The following is a 22,160-nucleotide window of genomic DNA, read 5'->3' as shown; positions in this document are numbered from 1 at the left end:
GCGACCAGATGCATTTGAAAAAAGTATATGATTTTGTATTATAGTTTTCATCTTTGTTTATTATTCTGGATAAAAACAAGTAAGCAAAATAACCATTTAACTGGTGAAATTATTATCTTAAAGCAATCATTTAAACCCTGGAAATAATTATCTTAAGGGCATATAACAAATGGAGAATGATTTGTTCAAAAAACTACTAAATCTCTGTAAGAACAAGACTCTGGAGCATTTGACCCATGACCCACTCCCACCAACCTCCCTGAGCTCAGCTTGAGGGAAGCTCTATTCTGAGCAGGGGGAGCCAGCTGTGGGCATCACTCATACCTTCTAGCTTCTTGTTGCAGATACTGTCTTCCAGGCAGCTGAGGTCAAAAAGCCTAGTGCTCCCTTCCTTCTCTCAGCCTTTTCTCAGAGTGGAAGCCTGTTCAAATCTCAGCAGATTGAGAATACTGAGGTTTGGGCCAGGTCTCATTCATAAGGCAGAAGTTCTGTGCCAGGAAAGGCAAGTCATCCAGCACCCCCCGTCAGAAAGCACAGATGTCACTCTGAGAGAAGTGGGTTATTGTCCCAGCCTCTAGTACCTGTGCAGTGGCACAATGGTTCTTCCAAAGGGAAAGGCAGGCCTTGAGAACAGAGAACTCTGTAGCTCTCTCAAGGGGACTGACTTTATTTGGAACAGAGCTTACAAAAAGTTGTTGCTGAAAATGATGGAGATCTTTGCAGTGAACAATTAAGAGGAGGCTGGTAGCTCCATGATACTAGTAGCAACAAGTGAAATGGCAGACTAATTAGAAGTTTTACAGAGAGAACCAGAAAAAAAGAAGGGCCATCCTGGGGTTAGAACAAGCCTCAAAGACTGGCAAGGCAGCACCCTCCGCTGCAAAGAGGCTCCACTTTTATTGGATTAGACACTAGTGCAATTTATGCCACCAGGATGTGGCAAAAACACACCAATGAAACAAATTAGTAGAGGCTAACGCCTGGGTGTGTGATACTGCTACAGGCAGATCAGTGAGAACTGTATAAAGGGAAGACCTGAGAGAAAAAAACTGCCAGAGAGTCTAACTAAACCCACTGTTATTCCCAGTGGACAGGGAGACTACATGCCCAGGACAGCATCCCCTGAGAAAAGTGATAACAGAGGCCGAACACTGCTGGGGAAATAGACTTCAGTGAACCTAGAGGTAAAGAGGGACATTTTTTATGATAAAAGGGTCAGTGTATTAGGAAGACATTATAAATCTTTATCTAACAACAGAGCCCCAAACACATGAAGCAAAATGTGACAGAAGTGAAGGGAGAAATAGTTCAAAAAGAATAGTTGGAAACATTAATACACTTTCAATAATGGATAGAACATCTAGACAGAAGATCAACAAAGCTGGAAGATTTGAACAACATTATGAAGCATCTAGACCTAATAGATTTGTATACAGAACACTCCACCCAAAAAGAACAAAATATTCATTCTTCTCAAGTGCACATGGAACATTTTCCAGGAAAGACTTTCTGCTAGGCCATAAAAAAATCAAAGGATTCCAATCATACAAAATGTTTTCCCACTACCGAAGAATGATATTAGTAGAAATCAGTTACAGAGGATATATGAGGAATTCACACATATGTGGAAATTTAATAATGCATTTCTAAATAATCAGAAGAAGGAATCACAAGGGAAATTAGAAAATAGTTTGAGATGAATGAAAGCCAAAACCTACCAAAACATATCAGATGTAGCCAATAACACTTAGACAGTTTATAGCTGCTAATGCCTATATTTTAAGAAGATCTTAGTTCAAGATGAACATAAGGGAAGCAAAAATAATATAAAAACAGGGACAAGGACAAAACATAAGAGACTTTTAAATCTGGAGACCAAATAGAGGGTTACTGAAGGGGTTGTGGGAGAGGGGATGGACTAAATGGGTAAGGGGCATTAAGGAATCTCCTCCTGAAATCATTGTTGTACCATATGCTATCTAACTTGGGTGTAAATTTAAGAAAAATTTTTTTAAATAAAAGTTCAGTGCCCTGTCTTCCATAAAAGACTAGAAAAGCATACTAAACCTAAAGCAGGCAGAAGGAAATAATAATGATTAGAGCAGAAATAAATGAAATAGTATAAAAAGAGAAAAACGACAAACAAAAGTTGGTTTTTTTTTTGTTTTTTTTTTTTTTTAAAGAATTTTTTTAATGTTTTATTTCTTTCTAGGAGAGAGAGAGAGACAGCGTGAGCAGGGGAAGGTCAGAGAGAGAGGGAGTCACAGACTCTGAAACAGGCTCCAGGTTCTGAGCTGGCAGGCAGCACAGAGCCCGACGCGGGGCTCGAACCCACGGACCGCGAGATCATGACCTAAGCGAAAGTCGGACGCTCAACCGACTAAGCCACCCAGGCGCCCCCAAAAGTTGGTTTTTTGAAAAGATCCAACAAAATTGATAAATATGTTATCTAGGAGTGATCAAGAGAAAAAGAAAGACTCAAATTACTAAATCACAAATCATGTAGTGGAAATTACTACTGACCTTACGGAGATAAAAAGGATTTAAGGGAAATACTGTGAACCATATATAAATTAGCAGACTGGGTGAAATATGCAGATGCCTAGAAAGACACAAACTACTGAAGCTGACATAAGGAGAAATAGAAAATCTGAACAGACCTGTGTTGCAAGTTGAATTGTGTGTGTCCCCCCAACCCCACTCCAAAAACAAAACAAAACAAAAGGTATGTTGAAGTTCCAATCCCTGGTACTTATAAATGTGACTTTATTTGGAAATAGGTCTTTGCGGATTAAATTAAGATGAGGTTATACTAGATTAGAGTGGGCCCTAAATCCAACACCTAGTGTCTTTATAAGGGAGAGTTGGAGACCAAGACACACACATGGAAGAAGACCACGTAAAGATGGAAGAAGAAATTGGAGCTATACTGTCACAAGTCAAGAAATTTTGGATTGCCAGAAACCACCAGAAGCTAGGAAAACGCAAGGAAGAATTCTTTTGTAGAGCCTTCAGAAGGAGCATGACTTTGTTGACACCTTGATTGCAGATTTCTAGATTCCAGAGCTGTGAGAGAATAAATTTCTGCTGTTTTAAGCCACCTCAGTTTGTGGTAATACGTTACAAATAGCCCTGGGAAACTAATGCAACCTGGAACAAGTAAAGAGATTGAATTTGTAATTTTAAAATTTCCATCAAAGAAAAGCCCATGGCTAGACACCGTCACTGGTGATTTCTGCCAGATATTTTTTAAAAGAATTAATACCAATTCTACACGAATTTATCTAAAATATAGAAGAAGACTTCCTCACTTTGTGAGATCAGTATTTGAATACCAGACCAGTATCACTTAGGAATACCAACAACAACAATAAAATTCTCAGCACAATATTAGCAAACCAAATCAAGTAGCGTATGAAAACTGTTATACTCTCTTACCAAATGAGATTTTTCTCAGGAATGCAAGATTGGTTTACACCACAAAACCAGTTAATGTAATACAGTGCGTTAATGGGAATCAGCAATAACAACCACATGATCTTCACAATGGATGTCCCCACAAAAAGTGACCAAATCCAACACCTTTTTGTGATAAAAAAAAATAAAAAACACCCAACAAACTAGGACTAGAAGAGAAATTCCTCAGCCTAATCTACAAAAATAGACAGCTATTGTGAAAAACGGAACATTCCCCCCCTAAAATTAGGAACAAGACAAAGTTGTCTACTCTCAATACTTCTATGCTGTGTTGTACCAGAGGCTCTAGCCTTGGCAGTTAGGCAATAAAAAGAGGGGTGCCTAGGTGACCCAGTTGGTTGAGCATTTGACTCTTAGTTTCAGCTCAGGTCATGATCCCAGGGTCATGGGATTGAGCTCCATGTTGGGCTCTGCACTGAACATGGAGCCTGCTTAAGATATTGTCTCCCTCCCTCCCTGTTTCCCCCTCCCTGCAACTTTCTCTCTCTCCCTCCTTCTGTCCCTCTTTTTCCTACTTGTATGTGCTCTCTCTGTCTCTTGCTGTCTCTCTAAACAAGAAAAGAGACTGGAGTTACCCAGGTTGCAAAATAAGTAAAAGTATTTGTAGATGGCATGATGTTGTCTATGGAAATTTTTAAGGAATCTACAGAACACTATTAGAGTTAATAAGTTCACCAAGGTTGTAGAATACAGAATTTTTAAAAAAATGTATTTCTATACAATAGCAATGAACACTCTGAACGTGAAAATTAAGAAAACCATTCCATTTACTATAGCATCAAAAGGAATAGAAAATTTAGGAATAAATTTAACACAAATTTAAGACTTCTACACTGTAAATTTAAAAAATTGTTGAAATAAATTAAATATCTAAGTAAATAGAAAGGTATCTCATGTTTGTAGGTTGGAACACTTAATATTATGAAGATGGCATTACTCCCCCAAATCATCTGCAGATTAAGTGCATTCCCTACCAAGATCTCTGGTGGCTTCTTTGCAGAAATTGACAAACTGATTTTAAAATTCATGTGAAAATTCAAGAGATGCCTGAATAACCAACAATCTTATAAAAGAAGAGACAACTCACACTTCCCAATATCTGAACTAAATACAAAACCACTGTGTTTCTGGCCAGCAGATGGATATGTAGATCAGTGGAACAGAACTGAGCATCCAGAAGTAAAATTTATGGTCAGTGATTTTGACAAAGGAAGTTGGACCCCTTCCTTTTACCATACACAAAAGTTTATTTGAAACAGATTACATACCTAAAAGTAAGTTCTAGAACTATAAAACATTTAGGAGAAAACATAGGAGTAAATCTTTATGATCTTGGGTTAGCCACTAGTTTTTTAGATATAATACCAAAAGCACAAATGTCAAAAAATAAATAAGTTGGAATTCATTAAAATTAAAAACTTTTGTACTGTTAACAGTAATAGCATCAGTGAAGTGATAAGAAAGCTTATTGATGGGAGAAAATATTTGCAAATCTTATATCTGATGATGGAATTGTATCCAAAATATATCAGGAATTCTTACAACTCTGACATTATAACTCAGTTAAAAACTGGGCAAAGCATATGAATAGACATGTCTCCAAGGAAGGTATTTAAATGACCAATTAGATGTTCAACATCATTAGTCATTAGGGAAATCTAAGTCAGACCATTAGGCACCACTTCTCGTGTACTAGAAAGGAAGTAATAAAAATGATAGCAAGTGTTCATGAGTATGTGGAGAAGTCAGAACCCTCACAACAGTGTGAATATGAAATGGTACACCTGCTTTGGAAGATGGTTCAGTGTACTTTTTCAGAATGGTAAACGTAATTAATACATAATCTAGAAATTCTACTCATAAATGTATATCCAAGAAAAATAAAAATATACACACAAAAACTTGTACGCAAACACTGAGGGCATCATTATTTGTATCATAGTAGCCAAAAAGAAATCCAAATGAATATTATCAACTGATGAATGGATAAAATGTGCTATATCCATACAATGGAATATTATTTGGCAATAAAAAGGAACAAAGTACTGGTATCTGCTACAATGTGGTGAGCCTTGAAAACATTATTCTAGGAGGAAGAAGTTGCACATGGCTCACAGCATAAATATTGCACAATTCCATTTATATGAAATGTCCAGAATAAGCAAGTCTTTATAGAGAGGCAAAAAGTAATGCAATGGTTGCCTAAGGTTGGGGCAAGTGGGAGAAGGGAAGTGAGTGACTGTTAATGTTTTGGGGTACAAAAATGTTCTAAGGTTTATCATGGTGATGGTCCCACACTTCTGTGAAGCTGCCCCCCAAAAAACCATTATGATAATGTGTATTATATCTCAGTAAAACTGTTTAGAAAAACAAATAGGTGTGGCCATAATTAATATGAACCAACTAAAATTTATCTGAAGGTTTCAGAGTCCAGGTTGATAAAATTGGTAATTAATTGTTTAATTCAAGAAAATACATGCAACGATTTCCTTCCTGAGTGCTGTTAGTTGCTGTGAGTTGATTTAGATTAGAAAGTAGCCTGAATGCAACATTAAACATGTTTAAGAATTTAAGAATACTTTAAACATTCTTTACGAATTTAAGAATAGATATTTCTTTGCTTGCTTTGGCAGCACATATACTAAAATTGTAACAATACAGAAAAGATTAGCATGGCCCCTATGCAAGGATGACACAGATTCATGAAGTGTTCTTTATTTTTGTGGTTAGCACCAAGTGTTGTATGTCAGTGTTGAACCACTAAATTCTATATCTGAAATTAATATTACGCTGTATGTTAACTAGCAGGAATTTAAATAAAAACTTGGAAGGACAAAGAAAGGATACATGTATGTGTAAATGAATAAGTAGAACCAGTGGGAATAGCTATATGCTTAACACACTGCAACTACACTGTGTACAATGGGTCCTTCAACTAACATCTTCTCTCATTATGATATAAGTTTCTAAAACATGAAAAGTAAAGACATTCTGCTGAAAGACTGACTAAACTGATTGAATGTAGGAGTTACGTACAGTTTATACCATGTAATGTCTGATTTTAAAAATCACTAAACAATGAAATGCCATTAAAATATAATACAATTGAGGATTTTATTGGGCTCTTTAATACTTATTCCTGATGCCTTTTGGATGTTAAATCTATATCAAAATTATATTATTTTGTGATTCATTTTTAAAAATTACTTAATAATTTCCTTAGGCCACAAAAGAGAATGTTGGCAAACATAACTGTAATAAAGGCTTTTCGGGGCACCTGGATGGCTTAGTTGGTTAAGTGTCCAATTCTTGATCTCAGCTCAGGTCTTGATCTCAGGGTCGTGAGTTCAAGCCCCATATTGACCTCAACGGTGGGCTGGGGAAATGTACTTAAAAACAGACAAATATACAAATAAATAAAAATAAAGGTTTTCGTAATGACTTTATAACACAATTTTTTTTTTATGTGACACACATAATATGTCTAATATGGAAATTTTAGGGGCGCCTGGGTGACTTAGTCGGTTAAGCGTCCGACTTTCGCTTCGGTCATGATCTCGCAGTTCGTGGGTTCGAGGCCCGCGTCGGGCTCTGTGCTGACTGCCAGCTCAGAGCCTGGAGCCTGTTTCAGTCTGTGACTCCCTCTCTCTCTGACCCTCCCTTGCTCGCTCGCTCGCTCTCGCTCGCTCTCTCTCTCTCCTAGAAATAAATAAAACATTAAAAAAAACCCTTATAATATGGAAATTTTATGGGATGACTGTTTTAGTTTGATTATGCAAGAAAGTTCTTCATATGAAACTATTTGTAATATATAATTGATGCTGAATGTGTCTTTCCAAAATTCATATTTTGGTTGTGTTTTTGACACAGTTTGGACAATGGGGAAATCATAAAAAGCTGATTGCACATGTCATTGCATGTATTTGAAATCTTTGAGAAAATTGTGGATTATAATGTACCTTCAGTTTCCTGTTTACTTCCTTTTCACTGTGTCAGAGTGTGTCCAAATTTTCTTAGAGTACTTTTAAGTACTTCTAAGTACTTTAGAGTACTTTTCCGTTTTCCATGACAGAAGTATATATGCATGTGGTGATACGTTGCAATGATTTGAAGTAAATTATATGCATTGAAAGAGCACTTAAAAGATGTACTTTAGTCTCCTGTTCATTAGCTATAAGAGTGGAAGTAAGTGCAAAACATTATCAACCTCATCTAGTGCTCCTGCAGCCTGAGAGCAGATTCTGGGAGTCTTAGGATGAGTCTAGTGTGGCATTTTGAAACTTTTTGATCAAGACAACATTTTTATATTGTAAGCATGATTAAGCATATATAGGAATGTTTACTGTTAGAACATGTAATGCAGTCTATTTTAAATTCTTTTTTCTAGAGCCAGTTTTAATGTATTCATTTCACAACTCTAAACATTTGAAAGCTACGGTTTATGAAATTGTATTCTGAGGACAGAATTATGAATTCAGAAACATTCTTTTGAGTTTTCCCTTCTAATGGCCCTTTAAAAAATTTTTGTTTTGTGTCTGGAGAAAACATCTTATACTAGGAGTACAAACATGATTCTCAAATAATATGTAGGGTTTAAGCTATCTTTTTGTCGGAGTTGAATTGTCTGTGAACTCTTGCTGTATGGTGTAGTAAGAACTGATAGATTTAAATGCTCAAGAAAAATTTTCTGTTAGTAATGTTAGTTTAATTAGAGTTTATCTGTAAGTTTTAAACAAAACTCATAAGATAAATAAAAACCACCCAAAGTATATTTTTAAATTCACTTTGCTTTTTATACATTTGTGAAGATAAATTTTATTCTGATTTGAAGTTTTAAGATATTTTAATTGTTTAAACGGATTTGTCATATCTTTTACTAACATTTGTCTTTGATTTTTCATCTGTGCTTTTGATACTGAATGGGGAAAGATTTTCGTGCAAATATTTCACCAAATATTTTTGCAGGGACACTTAGTCGGTCTGGATGAACCAGCTTCGGGAGCTGGGCAAGAAGCTCTGCTTAAACAAGAGCAAGCAAAAATCATTCGATTCGAGAGACAAGCAGAAGAGTTCCTCAATGCAGTCTTTTATAGAAAAGGTTGGTTCTAGTGAAGAATGGTGTTTAGCATCTGCTTGTCTTATATTTTCTTAATTTTAATGTCATTTTTAAAGTTACTGTAAGACAATTTTCTATGTTGATAATACATTATATTCCTTTGGTCAAGTTAAATTTGGAATAGGTTAAGGCAACTTCTCTTCCCTCCTTTTCAGTCTGAAGTGATGGAGCCATGTAAGTTTTAGTAGTTAAATAGTTCATGAAAGTCTGAAAATTCTAAGGTCTCAGTAGTACTGTATTTTGTCAAATTTCCTTACATACATAGTGACAGTTTTAATTGCAGATAACCATAAAACCAACTTGTATAAAATGTTAGTAATTCCTTGTTGAAATTTCATTTGGAGACATGTGAAGTTTGTATCTCAAAATCAGATTTACAGGCATTTTTTCCCTTGATGTAGCCTTGTTTCACTAAAATTTCTTTAAATTATTAAAATTAAAGGAATTCATTATTATAATAATAAAAGCTTTCCCCCTTACATTTGAGGTGGTATTTAATAGCTCCACCTCTTATATTTTTCAATTTATTTTTCTCCTTAAAACTTTTGTAAACCTGATTTACATTTTGTTTCTCTATTCACAAAACCTAATTGCCATCAGCCAAGACCTTCAGAAAGCTTCGTTTCCTCCATGACCTATTCTAGTGAAGTCTTTACCTTCAAGAAATTCTAAATGGATTTGTATTCCTTAAGTTATGTCTTTCCTTTAGTTCCACGATGGAGGTTACTGTGATAGGTTCTAAAAGTTTCCTACAAACTCCTGATGACCCTAAACACTTAATCCTTGTTTAATATTCAGCAGACTCACTGATTCTGCCTTCTTTAATGCTTTTTATATGTTCTAGTTTATACCTCTTATTCTTCTGGGAATTCCCTCCTTCCCTCTGAAATATGAAGGGTGATTTTTGCCTTTACACTGGTTGAAAGCCTGATAAAGTGCTATTCTAATTGGTTGGTTATAGTTGGAAAACAGCTGATGTTCTGCTTAATGTGGTCAGTATTTTCAAAATCGAGTATGAAGTGAAATGTCTATAAAATTAAGGAATGCACAAGATTATTGTTCTCAGTGACCCCTTTTTTCCCTTCCATCGGATCCCTATGCAAAATTAAATCTTTCACTACATCCTCACTTCTCTTTTAGTAACCTCAGCATCCTCTGACCTACAGCTCCCAACTGAGGCTCCCATGCTCACTTTATCATCCCCTAAGTACCCTGAATTTTAAAATTATGTTCCAAATAGTAATTTTCTTAGTTTTATAAACATTTGATTATTAAAGTACACATTAAAGTATAAATGATAGATTTATTCTGTCAGTTTATTAAATAAAGTATCTTTACAGCTCCTCTGCTGCTCCTGTCCTTCAGGATGTGTACTGAGTGAGTCATAGGCCTAATGCTGCAGCAGTCTTCGTTATCTGGAAAGAGGAACTCCTCTTCCTATACGTGGAGAAACCACTTTTCATCCACTCTTTGCTTGGAGGGAGTTAATAAGGTCAATCATAAGCATATTCCTAAAGAAAATTCTAGCCTACTTCTCTACTAGTCCCATCCCTTTGCCATGTAAGAATAACTTAAAGTTCATACAAATTTTATTTTAAAATTAAACTTTTGGGTACACGAGGGAAGGAATGCTTATCTTGGAATCAGTCTTAGGGTAGGCTTTAAGATGAAAATCTTCTGAAACTGTATGTAAAGTTAAGTTTGTGTATTTGCATACTGGCATATGATATTCAGAAAAAGAACTATTGCTTTGCTATTAGAAGTTCCTTTCCCCTTGTTTTATATATTAATATTGATGTGTTTAAATATTGTATTAATCTTCATGGAAATGTCTCAGAGATAGCCAGTAGTACTCTGCAAGTTATGCCAAAAATGTATATAAATAGTTCAGAGATTTGGATTTAGTTCTTTGTTTCCAGCTATTGTGAACTGTGCGTCTTAAATGAGTATGAATGGTTCTGTAAGCTAAGTAGGAACATAGGTGCAGTAAAAGTAGGCTTTTGTGTCATGGACTCAGTAATGAATTTTAGCTTATGAACAGTATACCTTCTACAACTCTCATTATCAAATTCTTTTCAGCTTGCTTTATCACTTGTGTTAGAAAATTTGACACTTTTCTAAAAGTTAGATTTGCATTTTTAAAACACAGGTGGCCATGATGTAGCATTTACTTGTTTTCCTGTAGTGTTAATTTTGACCTGATTTGTGGTTTTTATTTGGCTCAATTGTGCATGTTCCCCAAGGCATGTCTAGAATTATAGAAGTTGTGTTTTAAGTAAGTCAAAGAATGAAATGTGTTCAGGAAACTTTTCAAAACATGTAGAAATTCAAACAGCAGCTGTGTCATCAATTTGTAAATATGAATTGTGTTTTATGGTTATGTTCTTCATTCTACAAACAGGCAAGATATGCTGCAGTCATTTAAAGCTCAGAGATAGCAGTTTATGGTTTTTATCTTAAAATCTCTGATTCTTCATATATCTAATTATATTTATGAACCTAGTTAAACTCTTCCTATTTGCAGACTTTCTTCTTTATGTGTTATAAGGGATAAGAAGATACATTAATATATAAAACTTGAAATTACATACAGTCTTTAGAGGATAGATCTTAAGTGGAAAGTTAAATTAATATTAAGAATTATTCAATGGGTAGAGATTTTAAAGAAGTAATGTATGGTTAAAATGTTTATTAAAACATTTAAGGAATTCATAATGATTTCTGAACCTTACTTAATTGAATACTTTGATTCTCAAACCTCTGGCATACTCAGTATCTATTTATAGAGAAGAGGAAAACCTCATTAAACTCCAGAGAACTAAATATTCTGACTTCAGACTGTCTTCTGGTTTTGAATGTTGCCTTTACGGGGGGGAAAATTGTTCTTAGTAGTCCCATGATATTTTGATGATGTGTGTATTGTGGAGATTTTAGATTTTGATTGTAATAAGTTTATCTCTAAATTGATAAATCAACCTAATTCCCTTACAGCTCCAACATATTATAGGTAAAGTATTTACCTTCTGTAGTTAGTCATTAAAAGACCAAGGAAACTCAGGTTTTCTGAGAAATGTCTTCTAAAACCTCTGAAGTGTGTTATGGAAGTAAAGGTCACAGGTGAACATTAAGATCAGGGGGAGTGTTTTAATCAAGGGTCTACCACTATTACACGAATTTGAAGAGGCCACTTACTCTTTAGACACATTAACCTTATTGGTCTAAAGAAAAAAACACCTATTTGATTCTGATTGATTTGACTGATCCCAGTTATTTCTCAACTAATATGAATGCATACTTTATGCCAGGCAAGATTAGATGCTGAGTATACAGAGGTAAACCAGCATAATCTCTGCTCTTGAGAAGCTTAGTCTCCCTGAGAGTGTGGTAATGATAGAGATGTGATGATGTATTTATACCAAACATTTTTCCTTTTATTTTGCCCCATTCGACCTTCAAGGTCCTTCCCAGTGCTGAAAGTTCTATGAGTTAATGAATTCATGTGGTCTTTGTTTTAAAATTAACATGGACTAGAAATTGATAACTTAGGTGTTTATTTCATTAACTCCCTAGCTATTGTGTTTCATGATTGGCAGAGTATATTTGAAGAACTCATGGAAAATACATGGTGTTAAACTTTGAGATTTGGCATTTAAACTCATAGCCTAGTGGTTCTAAAAATTTGATCCTTCAATCAGCTGCGTCTAGAAACATAACTAGAAATGCCAGTCCTTGAGCTCACCCTAGAACTGCTAAATCAGTAACTCCGGGGATAGGACCCTGCAGTCTGTTTTTACAAGCCCTCAAAGTGATTGTTATGAACTTGAAAACGTAAGGCTATTGCCCCAGTCTGTCATGGACCTTATATTAAAGTATCTCCTTTTATAATTTTGGTATGCCTTCCATCTTTAATAGAAAGTAGATTATGCACTCATGAACTGAGTAATCCACTTAGGAGGAGATGGCTGAGGAAAGGTCTAGGAAAAACCAGATGTGATCTATAGGTGATAATAAACGGAAATAATTCTTAAAAGAAGGGTTTGAGATTTCTGTATCAGGTAAGTGATTCTTGCCCATAAGATATACTATTTGTTATTGCTTTATTCAATTTCATAATACTGAGGAGGGTGTTTAGAAATGATTTTATGAAAATTTTACCCTAAAAATCTGTAGCTCATAAGCTTAGAGCTTAAAAATATAATTCTGAGAGGGAATACTATTTTTAGGAGATTGCATTTTAAGAAAAAAAGAGAANTTTTTTTTTTTTTTTTTTTTTTTTTTTGTAGTCCATTGTCCCAATTTAAAAGTAAATAAATCTTTGTTTACAGACAGTCCCTGGGTCTCCGACCCCAATATTCCCCTAGTGGCCCGTGAGATCATGCAGCGAATGATCCAACAATTTGCTGCTGAATATACCTCAAAAAATAGCTCTACTCAGGACCCCAGCCAGCCCAATAGCACAAAGAACCAAAGCCTGCCGAAAGCATCTCCAGTCACCACCTCTCCCACGGCTGCAACTACTCAGAACCCTGTGCTCAGCAAACTTCTCATGGCTGACCAAGACTCACCTCTGGACCTTACTGTCAGAAAGTCTCAGTCAGAACCTAGCGAACAAGGTATGGTTTGATGTCAAGGTCTCCTCTGTCCAATCAGAATAATTTGGGGAGAAAAAAATCAGTGGCAAGTAGTGTACCAGGATAACAATAGGATAAAAACTAGTTTGATTCTTAAATTATTCCTGACTATGCATTGATAAGAGAAGTCCAAATAAAATGGCTATTTTATATATTATATATCAGTAGTTTGTAGTGATGATCAGTGTATCTACCACCCAGGAAAGTTAGGTGGTTTCAGTTGTTACTGATCTTTAAATTACTTGATATTTTTATAAGTATTTTATATTTTCCAAAGCATTGCCATATCCATTGTTTTTAAAACCTCTGTGAAAAATAAGTGCTCCCACAGTCCATCAGTGTTCTAGAATTAGCACCTATCTGAGAAAATACATGTATCTTGTTAGGTAGAGGTTATACTCTGCAAATGAAATTGCATGGTAAGAATATGTATTGTTTGCGTTTAAAAAAAGAAAATTTCACAAAGATGAAATGAGCATTTCAACTCTGCCATTGTTTGACCCATTATGGATTGTAAATTGGTGATGTCTATTCTAGTGAGAGTTCATTGTCCTAGAAATCTCATAAAAGTGTTCAGAAAGTTATGAGATGTATGGATTTATTGATGAGAAATACATGTTCATTTTGCTCAAAGTAAGTTTAATTCATATGAAGAACCTCTTAGAAAAGACTTTCTTTTGCTTCTTATAAGTAATTTAAGAAGGATTTATATTTAATGGACTGGCTTTAGTTGATTAAAGAATACATTTTTAAATAGATTTTTTTTCCTTTTTTTTCTGTTTCTGGGTAATGAACAGCAATCGTAATTTCAAAATTCTGAGAGATTTCCTAGTAGAATTCCTCATTGTCCTATGTTCACATTGACCAGTATACCTTTGGTCACCATATTTGCAAAATGGTGCTTTTCTGTTTTATTGAGGATTATCTTAACCAAAGATTGGTAGCTTTCATTTAAAGTCTTTTTTTAGGGGTGCCTGGGTGGCTTAGTCGGTTGAGCGTCCCGACTTTCGCTTAGGTCATGATCTCGCGGTTAGTGGGTTCGAGCCCCGCATCGGGCTCTGTGCTGACTGCCGGCTCAGAGCCTGGAGCCTATTTCAGAGTCTGTGTCTCCCTCTCTCTCTCTGACCCTCCCCTGCTCGCTCGCTCGCTCTCTCTTTCTCCTAAAAATAAATAAAAATATTTAAAAAATAAAAATAAAAGTCTTTTTAAAAAAATGTTTATTCATATTTTGAGAGAGAGAGAGAGGTGGGAGCGGGGGCATAGGAAGAGGGAGACACAGAATTCGGAGCAGGCTCTAGGCTCTGAGCTGTCAGCACAGAGCCAGATGCGAGGTTCAAATGTGATCACAAACTGTGAGATCTTAACCTGAGCCTAAGTCAGACACTTAACTGACCCAGGCACCCCTAAAAATTTATTGGCTCTAAATATTGCATTAAAATCTTCAAGTTTTAAATAGGAGAATGAGAGCATAGACATTGTATTTAAAATATTAATGATAGAGATTAACTGACATATAAAGAAATTTAACTTGTAGTTGGTGCTGTGCTTGAGATACATTGTACTGACAGTATGCTCTTAAGAGACATTTGAGCTAGATGACAGAATTATAGTGTATAGACTTCAAGTGAAACAAATTTAAAAATTATATTTCCCAGGTACATTTTCAAGTGTTTTCAAGGAAACCACAGTATATTTAGTATATTTAGGTAGACTTAAAATATGTTGCCTATTTGATGATTAGACAGGCTTAGAAGTCTTTTTTTTTAAAGTTTATTTATTTTAGAGAGAGAGACAGAGCATGAATGAGGGAGGGGCAGAGAGAGAGGGAGATGCAGAATCTGAAGCAGGCCTCAGGCTCTATGCTGACAGCTCAGAGCTTGATGTGGGGCCTGAACTCACGGACCATGAGCTCATGACCTGAGCTGAAGTCAGATGCTCCACCAACTGATCCACCAGGCGCCCCAAGCTGGGAAGTCTTTAAATAATAGTGTCTTTGGTTGGAAATATTTTAAGCAGTGTGTTTGCTTGTTAGATGTCTAATTGGGTTAAGATGTCTAATGGGATACTTGTGTCCTATAAGATTACAACTGTATTTTTAGAAATATTAGTGACACTAAAGGACAACAATTATTCTGGATGAGTGTGGGATTTTTGGTTTACAAGCTCAGTCACATATTTCTAACAGCCTGAAATCAGGAGTTACAGTGTGCTCAGACAAAAATCCTGCTTAGGTTATATACTGGGGCAGTTTTTAACATAACTAGATAGAAAGGCCTCTCTGCTCACCAGCTGAAAATCAGAGGCATTGATTATTAGCTTGCTCTGTTAATTTTGGACAGAATAGCAACTTTCAAACTTGCCTAGATGATGAGTTTTCTTTTCTAGACGTGACTCTGAAGGAAAGAAGTCTTTGTGGGAAAAGAAAGTCTTCTAATTTTATGTTCTAATAACATAAGTTTGTTATTTGGTCTAGCTTCAACAAAAAATGATTAAATCTCTAGGCTGTCATCAGTATAAAGACAATTTCATTCTTTTTCTTTCCTTAAACTTTGCTCACCAGTTTGTAATAGCTTATTAATTGTAAAACATTGCCTTTATAAATAGCAAGAAGGGAATTTTGAATCTCTGCAGATTTTATTCAGAAGATTGAATTCAAGTATACAGTTTTTTGCAGATGTGTCCAAAGAGTAATTAATTAGGACACATGAAAATTACAGTTAACATCTGATTCATCTTACAGACTATCTTGTGTATACAAGTAATTTAACCATAGAAACTTACGTTTTAAGATTATTTGTGCCACATAACATTTTCTAAATACAACTTTAATGTTTGTTTTAGTGTTTTGGATAGAATTTTAGCTCTTGAGGAATTTTGTTTATAATTTGTATGATGTGGCACTGAAATCTCATACGGTTTGATAAAGGCAAATTTTGAAAACGAAGTTGAATAGTTCTATTTACACACTGTGTAAACCGTGATTTCTAATACCTCACTATATCCTAATGCCTTCAGTGTTAGACTATACCTTTTCTTTTGCCCTATTAATAAAATATTTAATCTTTGGAGGTATTAGATATAACAAGCTTTGCTAAATGTATGTCCCTTTAGTAGGGAAGATACCCTGTCTTACATATATAGCTAGTGTATCTGCTTGGTTGACTGGGCCTGTTGCTTTGTCATTTTTAGTCTATTCAGTACACGTTCCTAGTTTTTAATATCCTCAGGTATGTGTTTGTGTCTCCACAGACGGTGTACTTGATCTGTCCACTAAGAAAAGTCCATGTGCTGGCAGCACTTCCCTGAGCCATTCTCCAGGCTGCTCCAGTACTCAAGGGAACGGGTAAGGGAAAATATTTGTAGAATTTTACAGTTCTTTAGGGGACAGTTTTATGAGAGATTGGTGAAAATTTCCTTTATATGTTTTAAAAATTAATTCTTTAGGGTTACTGTTATAAGTAGGCCTTTAGTAAATTACTTAGTCCACTGATCAAGTAAAAGGACAGTCTGTGAAGTACAGAATTGACTAGTGTAGATCAGGTTTGCCAACTTAGTACAAATAATAAATGATTGAAAATATGGCAAGAATGTCTTGGGACTTCCTGTTGTTGAGTGTTTGGGAGTGGGAAACCCAACCTAAATAATTCCAGAGTATTCTAGATGTAAAGGCAGTATTATGTGTGCTGAAGTTGTTGGATGAAAATTGGGGTCCAGGATTTTACTTGGTATCTCTAATAAAATGTGCAGGTATGTGGGGGCCGTTCGTTTTTTTCTTGTTTATTTGTTTTGGTTTTGTTTTGTTTTAATTGTTTATTTGAACTGCAGTTTTAACTGTGTGGCAGTTCAGAAAACGTAATTGTATGTGTGTTTTTTTTTTAAGTGGTTAAGACTGTAGATGTTGGGATAATCATCTTACGCTACCAAGACATGATTTGCTCAGTTTTCATAACTCTTAGGAAATAAAAGTGAATTTTCCCACCACCTAATTTTATAGTGTAAGAATTGTCTTAATTCTCCCTCTGCATGTACATAGAAACCATTTAGAAAAGCCAGATTAATGAAGACATTTAAATGCCATATTGGGAAGGAATTTCCGTAAAATTGTGTTGTGACCAAAAATCAACTTCATTCATGAAAAATCACTTTGGTAAGCTAAATTAGGTAATATTTAGGTTTATTAACTTTTAGAATATCAACATAGGAAAGCAAGTTGTTTAGATGTTAAAGCAATAAGCACACACTAAATGGACTAACCTTTTTTTCCAACTTACTCTTAATTACCTTCAAATTGAAGGATTCCTTTACTGACTTCCTAAAATGCTGCCTTTATTTTCTCTAAAATTCCATCATTTTTCTTTTTCTCTCCTTTATGCAATCTAAAAGTAACTTCTTGATTTAATGCAGTTTGCATAGTTTACTAACCTTTTTTTCTTAAGCCCTCCTTTTCATATAGTTAATACTAGATACAAGTCCTTGTGGTCCCAAATCATTGGATTCCATTTTTATATATCAGAAAACTTGGATTGTGTAATTGAGGACACATGTAGAAGCTTAACTGTGGTTTGTATAAATGAATCCCTCGCCTAAGATTTACTTTAAACTTGGCCACCAACTCCATGTATTATATGGTGTATTATATGGTTGAAGTTGCTGTGTTTATCCCTCTGAATGGAAAAAAAAGTGTTTTTTATGTGGTATCATTTTCTGGAAGACAAAAGCACCAATAGATTGCCCATCTTTTAGTTGACTATGCATTGTTACCTTTATTATGTTTTATACTGATAACAACACAGGGTCCCTGTAGACTTTTGGAGAATATAGTTGGTTTATCATTTCTTCAGAGTTCCACGTTTGTGCCTAGTAAATGTAATTATTCCCCTTGGGCATGCTTTACCAGTTGCCAATTTTATCAGTGATAATCTTTATACCTTGTGAAAAATGGAAACTTTATGAATTAACTTTGTATAAGTAGTTGACTTTTAAATATTATTTGAAAGTTGTCCACTTAAAATTTCAAAATTGATGTTTCGTATTTTAAGAAGAGACTATTTTAACTAAAGAAAACTGCTTTAAAATTGTTTATATACCTCTGACAGTAATTACGTTGAGTAAAACTTAAGGAACAAAGTTTGGGGAAAATAAAAGGCAGTTCTTTAAAGACTGGAGTATTTCAAATGGAAAAATAGTGGTACTCAGGTGTCTGCAGCTAATAGTGTTTTAAAATGAAGATGTGGTAAGTTAAAATGCGATGGGTAATTTGGTTTGGGGTTCCCCGCCCTTTGGGGCTGGTAGCCATATTTTTCCCCAAGCAAAATAAGAAATGTTATTTGAACTTGTTTGGTTTTTTGATAATGAATATCAGCTTGTTTGTGGGATAAATGAACAATTATCTATGGGTTCCACTAATGTAAATGCTTCCAGTTTTATAGCTGGTTGTCATGAATGTTGAATATGTTGCATTAAAATAAATAATTTGGCTTACTCTTTTATTACTGTACTTGTTTAGTGGTAACGTCACATTGGTAACACAATTCTGTGTAGATCTATGGAGACTCGATGATTACTTTGTAATTAATAATTAAGGTGCTATCTTCAGACAGTTGCGCGAAACTTTTTCTCCGAAAATTTGTGAACCCAACCAGAGACCAGCTGACAGGTTTAATTTTTCTTTGCCCAAAAAGCTCCTGGTTTTTTTTTTTCTTTTTTCCTTTTTCTTTTTTTGTGAACAAGTTTTAAAACTAACTGCTGAGACCATTTTTTTTAATTTTAGAGAAAAATAAATAAATAACACAAAGTGATGTTACCCAAGCAAGGCCTTCTAATAAAGGAGTGGTCCCCTCACCCATCCCTCCCTACCTGTGCAAGTCCTGCTCACATCAGTTTCCTTCCATCCAATTAGGCGACCTGGGAGACCCAGCCAGTACCGCCCAGACGGACTTCGGAGTGGTGATGGGGTACCTCCAAGAAGCTTACAGGATGGAACCAGGGAAGGTTTTGGACACTCCACATCACTCAAAGTTCCATTGGCTCGATCCCTGCAGATTAGTGAAGAGCTACTGAGCAGAAACCAATTGTCAACAGCTGCCAGCCTTGGGCCATCTGGATTACAGAATCATGGACAACACTTAATATTATCCAGGGAAGCCTCTTGGGCAAAACCACATTATGAGTTCAACCTCAGCCGTATGAAGTTCAGGGGAAATGGTGCACTCAGCAACATCAGTGACCTTCCTTTTCTTGCAGAAAACTCTGCCTTTCCAAAAATGGCACTTCAAGCAAAACAAGATGGAAAAAAGGATGCGAGCCATGCATCTCCTGTAGATTTAAAGATACCACAAGTTCGAGGAATGGATCTTTCTTGGGAGTCTCGCACTGGTGATCAGTACAGCTATAGCTCTTTGGTAATGGGTTCACAAACGGAGAGCGCGCTTAGTAAAAAGTTAAGGGCTATTCTTCCAAAACAAAATAGAAAAAGCATGTTAGATGCTGGACCCGATTCTTGGGGCTCAGATGCTGAGCAGTCTACCTCTGGACAGCCATATCCCACATCGGATCAAGAAGGAGACCCTGGCTCCAAGCAGCCTCGGAAGAAACGAGGGCGTTACAGACAGTACAACAGTGAGATACTGGAGGAAGCAATCTCAGTGGTTATGAGTGGAAAAATGAGTGTTTCCAAAGCTCAGAGTATTTATGGGATTCCCCACAGTACACTGGAGTACAAAGTAAAGGAGAGGCTGGGCACTTTGAAAAACCCTCCAAAGAAAAAGATGAAATTAATGAGGTCGGAGGGGCCAGATGTTTCTGTAAAGATTGAATTAGATCCCCAGGGAGAGGCAGCACAAAGTGCAAATGAATCAAAAAATGAGTAGGAATACTGTAGAGTGCCAATTACTGTACAAACTGGGTGAGCACTACTGCATTGTTCAGCTATCATTGCTTGCGCCTGACTTCATTTACTGTGACACTTGTTTCTTTGCAGATTTTGCATTGACTTGTGTGTACAGAGGTGAAAAGGTGCATTCTGAATGTTGCATATTTTAAAATTTTCATGTGCAGTATGGCTCGGGATATTGTTTGGCCTTTTGCATGTTTCTCTACAAAAGAGAATTGAGTTACCTCACAGAGAACAGATACATGGAAGTGGACTCCTTGCCTGTAGAGCCTGCATGCTTTCTTTCTGTTTTTTTTTTTCTTCTTAAGTTAAAATTACCTTTATTTAAAAAAAAAAAAAAAAGGAAAAAGCCCCCTTTTAGAAACCACCTCTGTCATATACTGGGAGCTTTATCATTATAAATTGGAAAGCCATCTTATAAAATCATTCATGTTTCTCTTCTACAATTCAACTAATTGAAGGATTAAGCTAAAGAAAAATTCTAAGAACAGTGAACCTTGGAATTTAAGAAATTTGGTTATTCAATGATATGTAATTATTTAGGTCAATTTACATTTTATGATTTTCTTCTCACTATTAAATTTACTCAACAAATCAGCAATCTATTTAGTGCTCACCCAGAGGGAAAGGAGGTGGAAAATGTGCACACACTATCTTCAGAAATGCTTTGGTTGATTACTTTGTAACACTACCTTTGCTGTAATTTTATTTTGGGGATTTTCTAAGGGTAGAATTTGGTCTCACCAACAAGTGAGGATATAGCCTTATCTCATGGAGGACGAGCTCCGTTCTTACTCAGGAGCAGTCAGGGTACATTACATAAAACAGTAGAGGATGCCTCATTTTAACAAACTAAGTTTCTTTGTATTCTTAAAACCTTCTACAGATTTGATCATGTGCTAACTAACGACTGGATGTCGTTGCAGCAACTCATTTAAAGTATTGAAGATCTGTTTATTGGGGAAAGGGAGAAGTAAGGAAAGAAGTGTATTTAAGTAATTATAATATTGCAAAAATGGTATCTAGATTTTACAGCCTCAGTAGTCTGCCCAAATACACAGATGAATGAAGGATCCATGTTTGTGGTGAGAGAAAAAAACACAACCCCAAGGTAACCTAATATGATTTAGGTTGCATTTTACATCTAATGACAATTCAATCAGAAATCAAGCTCAGTAGAATTTCTTTTTTAACCAATCCAGATACTAGTACAAGGGGTTTTTTTTAATTTGTTTCTTTCAATTTCTTCTTTTTTTTCTCTTTATTTTGGCATCCTGTGTAATATCCCTTTCTTAACTTTCTCTGGTATTTAGATGATTTTTATGGTTGTTTAGCACACAGTTCAGGACTTTTCAATTCATATTTATATAAGCACTCCTTAAAGAACATCTAAGCATTTTTTGAGATGGGCTTTTCAAATTATAGTAACTAAATTTGGAATATTTTCTAAAATTTTTTGCCAAGAATAACTGATAAAGCCCATGAAATTTAGTTTTGCATTGTAACCAAATTAAAATTATTGTTTGTGCAAAACAAAATCCATACTACATACACCATATCTAATCTAATCTGCTGAGAAAAGTGGTTAAGCCCTTCTAAATGCTTAACCAAAAACAAACAAAAAGGCATTGGAGTTTTTGTGTAAAATAAAATCAAACTTGGAGCATTAAATTGAGGCTGATGATTTCCAGTGGATATTAACAGTTTGAAGAGAAGTTGGTCCAGATATTCCCAAGGCATAAATTATTGCCTGGCAACTTTGGAGCAGTTAATTAGGTTAAGGATAGTTTTCCCTCAGCAACGTCTGTGTTCAAAGGTTAGGCACACCATTGCTGTTATTAAAATACATGCACTGCTCATTCTTGACAATAGCCTGGGCTTGGGTTCTTCTTTTGGTTTGGTTATTTTGTGTAGCAGTTTAATCTGTGGATGACTGAGCCTATTTCCTCTTAGCTTTCTAGTCTTCTCAACAGAAAAAGCAGCTTGGGTTCAGAGCAGTAAATGACTCTGCAATATTTTCTAGCCTAGCTAGAAGTTGCAATAA

The 22,160-nt window shown here is 35.4% G+C and overlaps 1 protein-coding gene and 1 pseudogene across 5 annotated transcripts in view; both read left to right on the top strand.

Moving 5' to 3' along the window:
- Positions 1-22,160, top strand: part of LCOR (ligand dependent nuclear receptor corepressor) — a 131,006-nt gene that overhangs the window by 82,070 nt on the left and 26,776 nt on the right. For 2 of the 5 annotated variants that reach the window (XM_077779254.1, XM_077779263.1), the window contains exons 5-7: positions 8,443-8,575; positions 12,919-13,206; positions 16,474-16,567. In XM_077779254.1, coding sequence (XP_077635380.1) covers positions 12,969-13,206; positions 16,474-16,567 — 332 coding nt within the window. In that variant the 5' untranslated portion in view covers positions 8,443-8,575; positions 12,919-12,968. Of the gene's footprint in view, positions 1-8,442; positions 8,576-12,918; positions 13,207-16,473; positions 16,568-19,123; positions 20,415-22,160 lie in introns of those variants that run through there. The other 3 variants (XM_077779290.1, XM_077779281.1, XM_077779273.1) reach the window with 3 other exon arrangements.
- LOC144245522 (U6 spliceosomal RNA) lies at positions 6,099-6,199 on the top strand (annotated as a pseudogene).

This window comes from Crocuta crocuta, unplaced genomic scaffold, assembly GCF_008692635.1.
Source record: "Crocuta crocuta isolate KB4526 unplaced genomic scaffold, BGI_CrCroc_1.0 scaffold170, whole genome shotgun sequence".
In the NCBI taxonomy this organism is placed as follows: domain Eukaryota; kingdom Metazoa; phylum Chordata; class Mammalia; order Carnivora; family Hyaenidae; genus Crocuta; species Crocuta crocuta.
The sequence above is the reverse complement of the archived record's forward strand: the minus strand, read 5'-3'. Positions and strand labels throughout refer to the sequence as shown.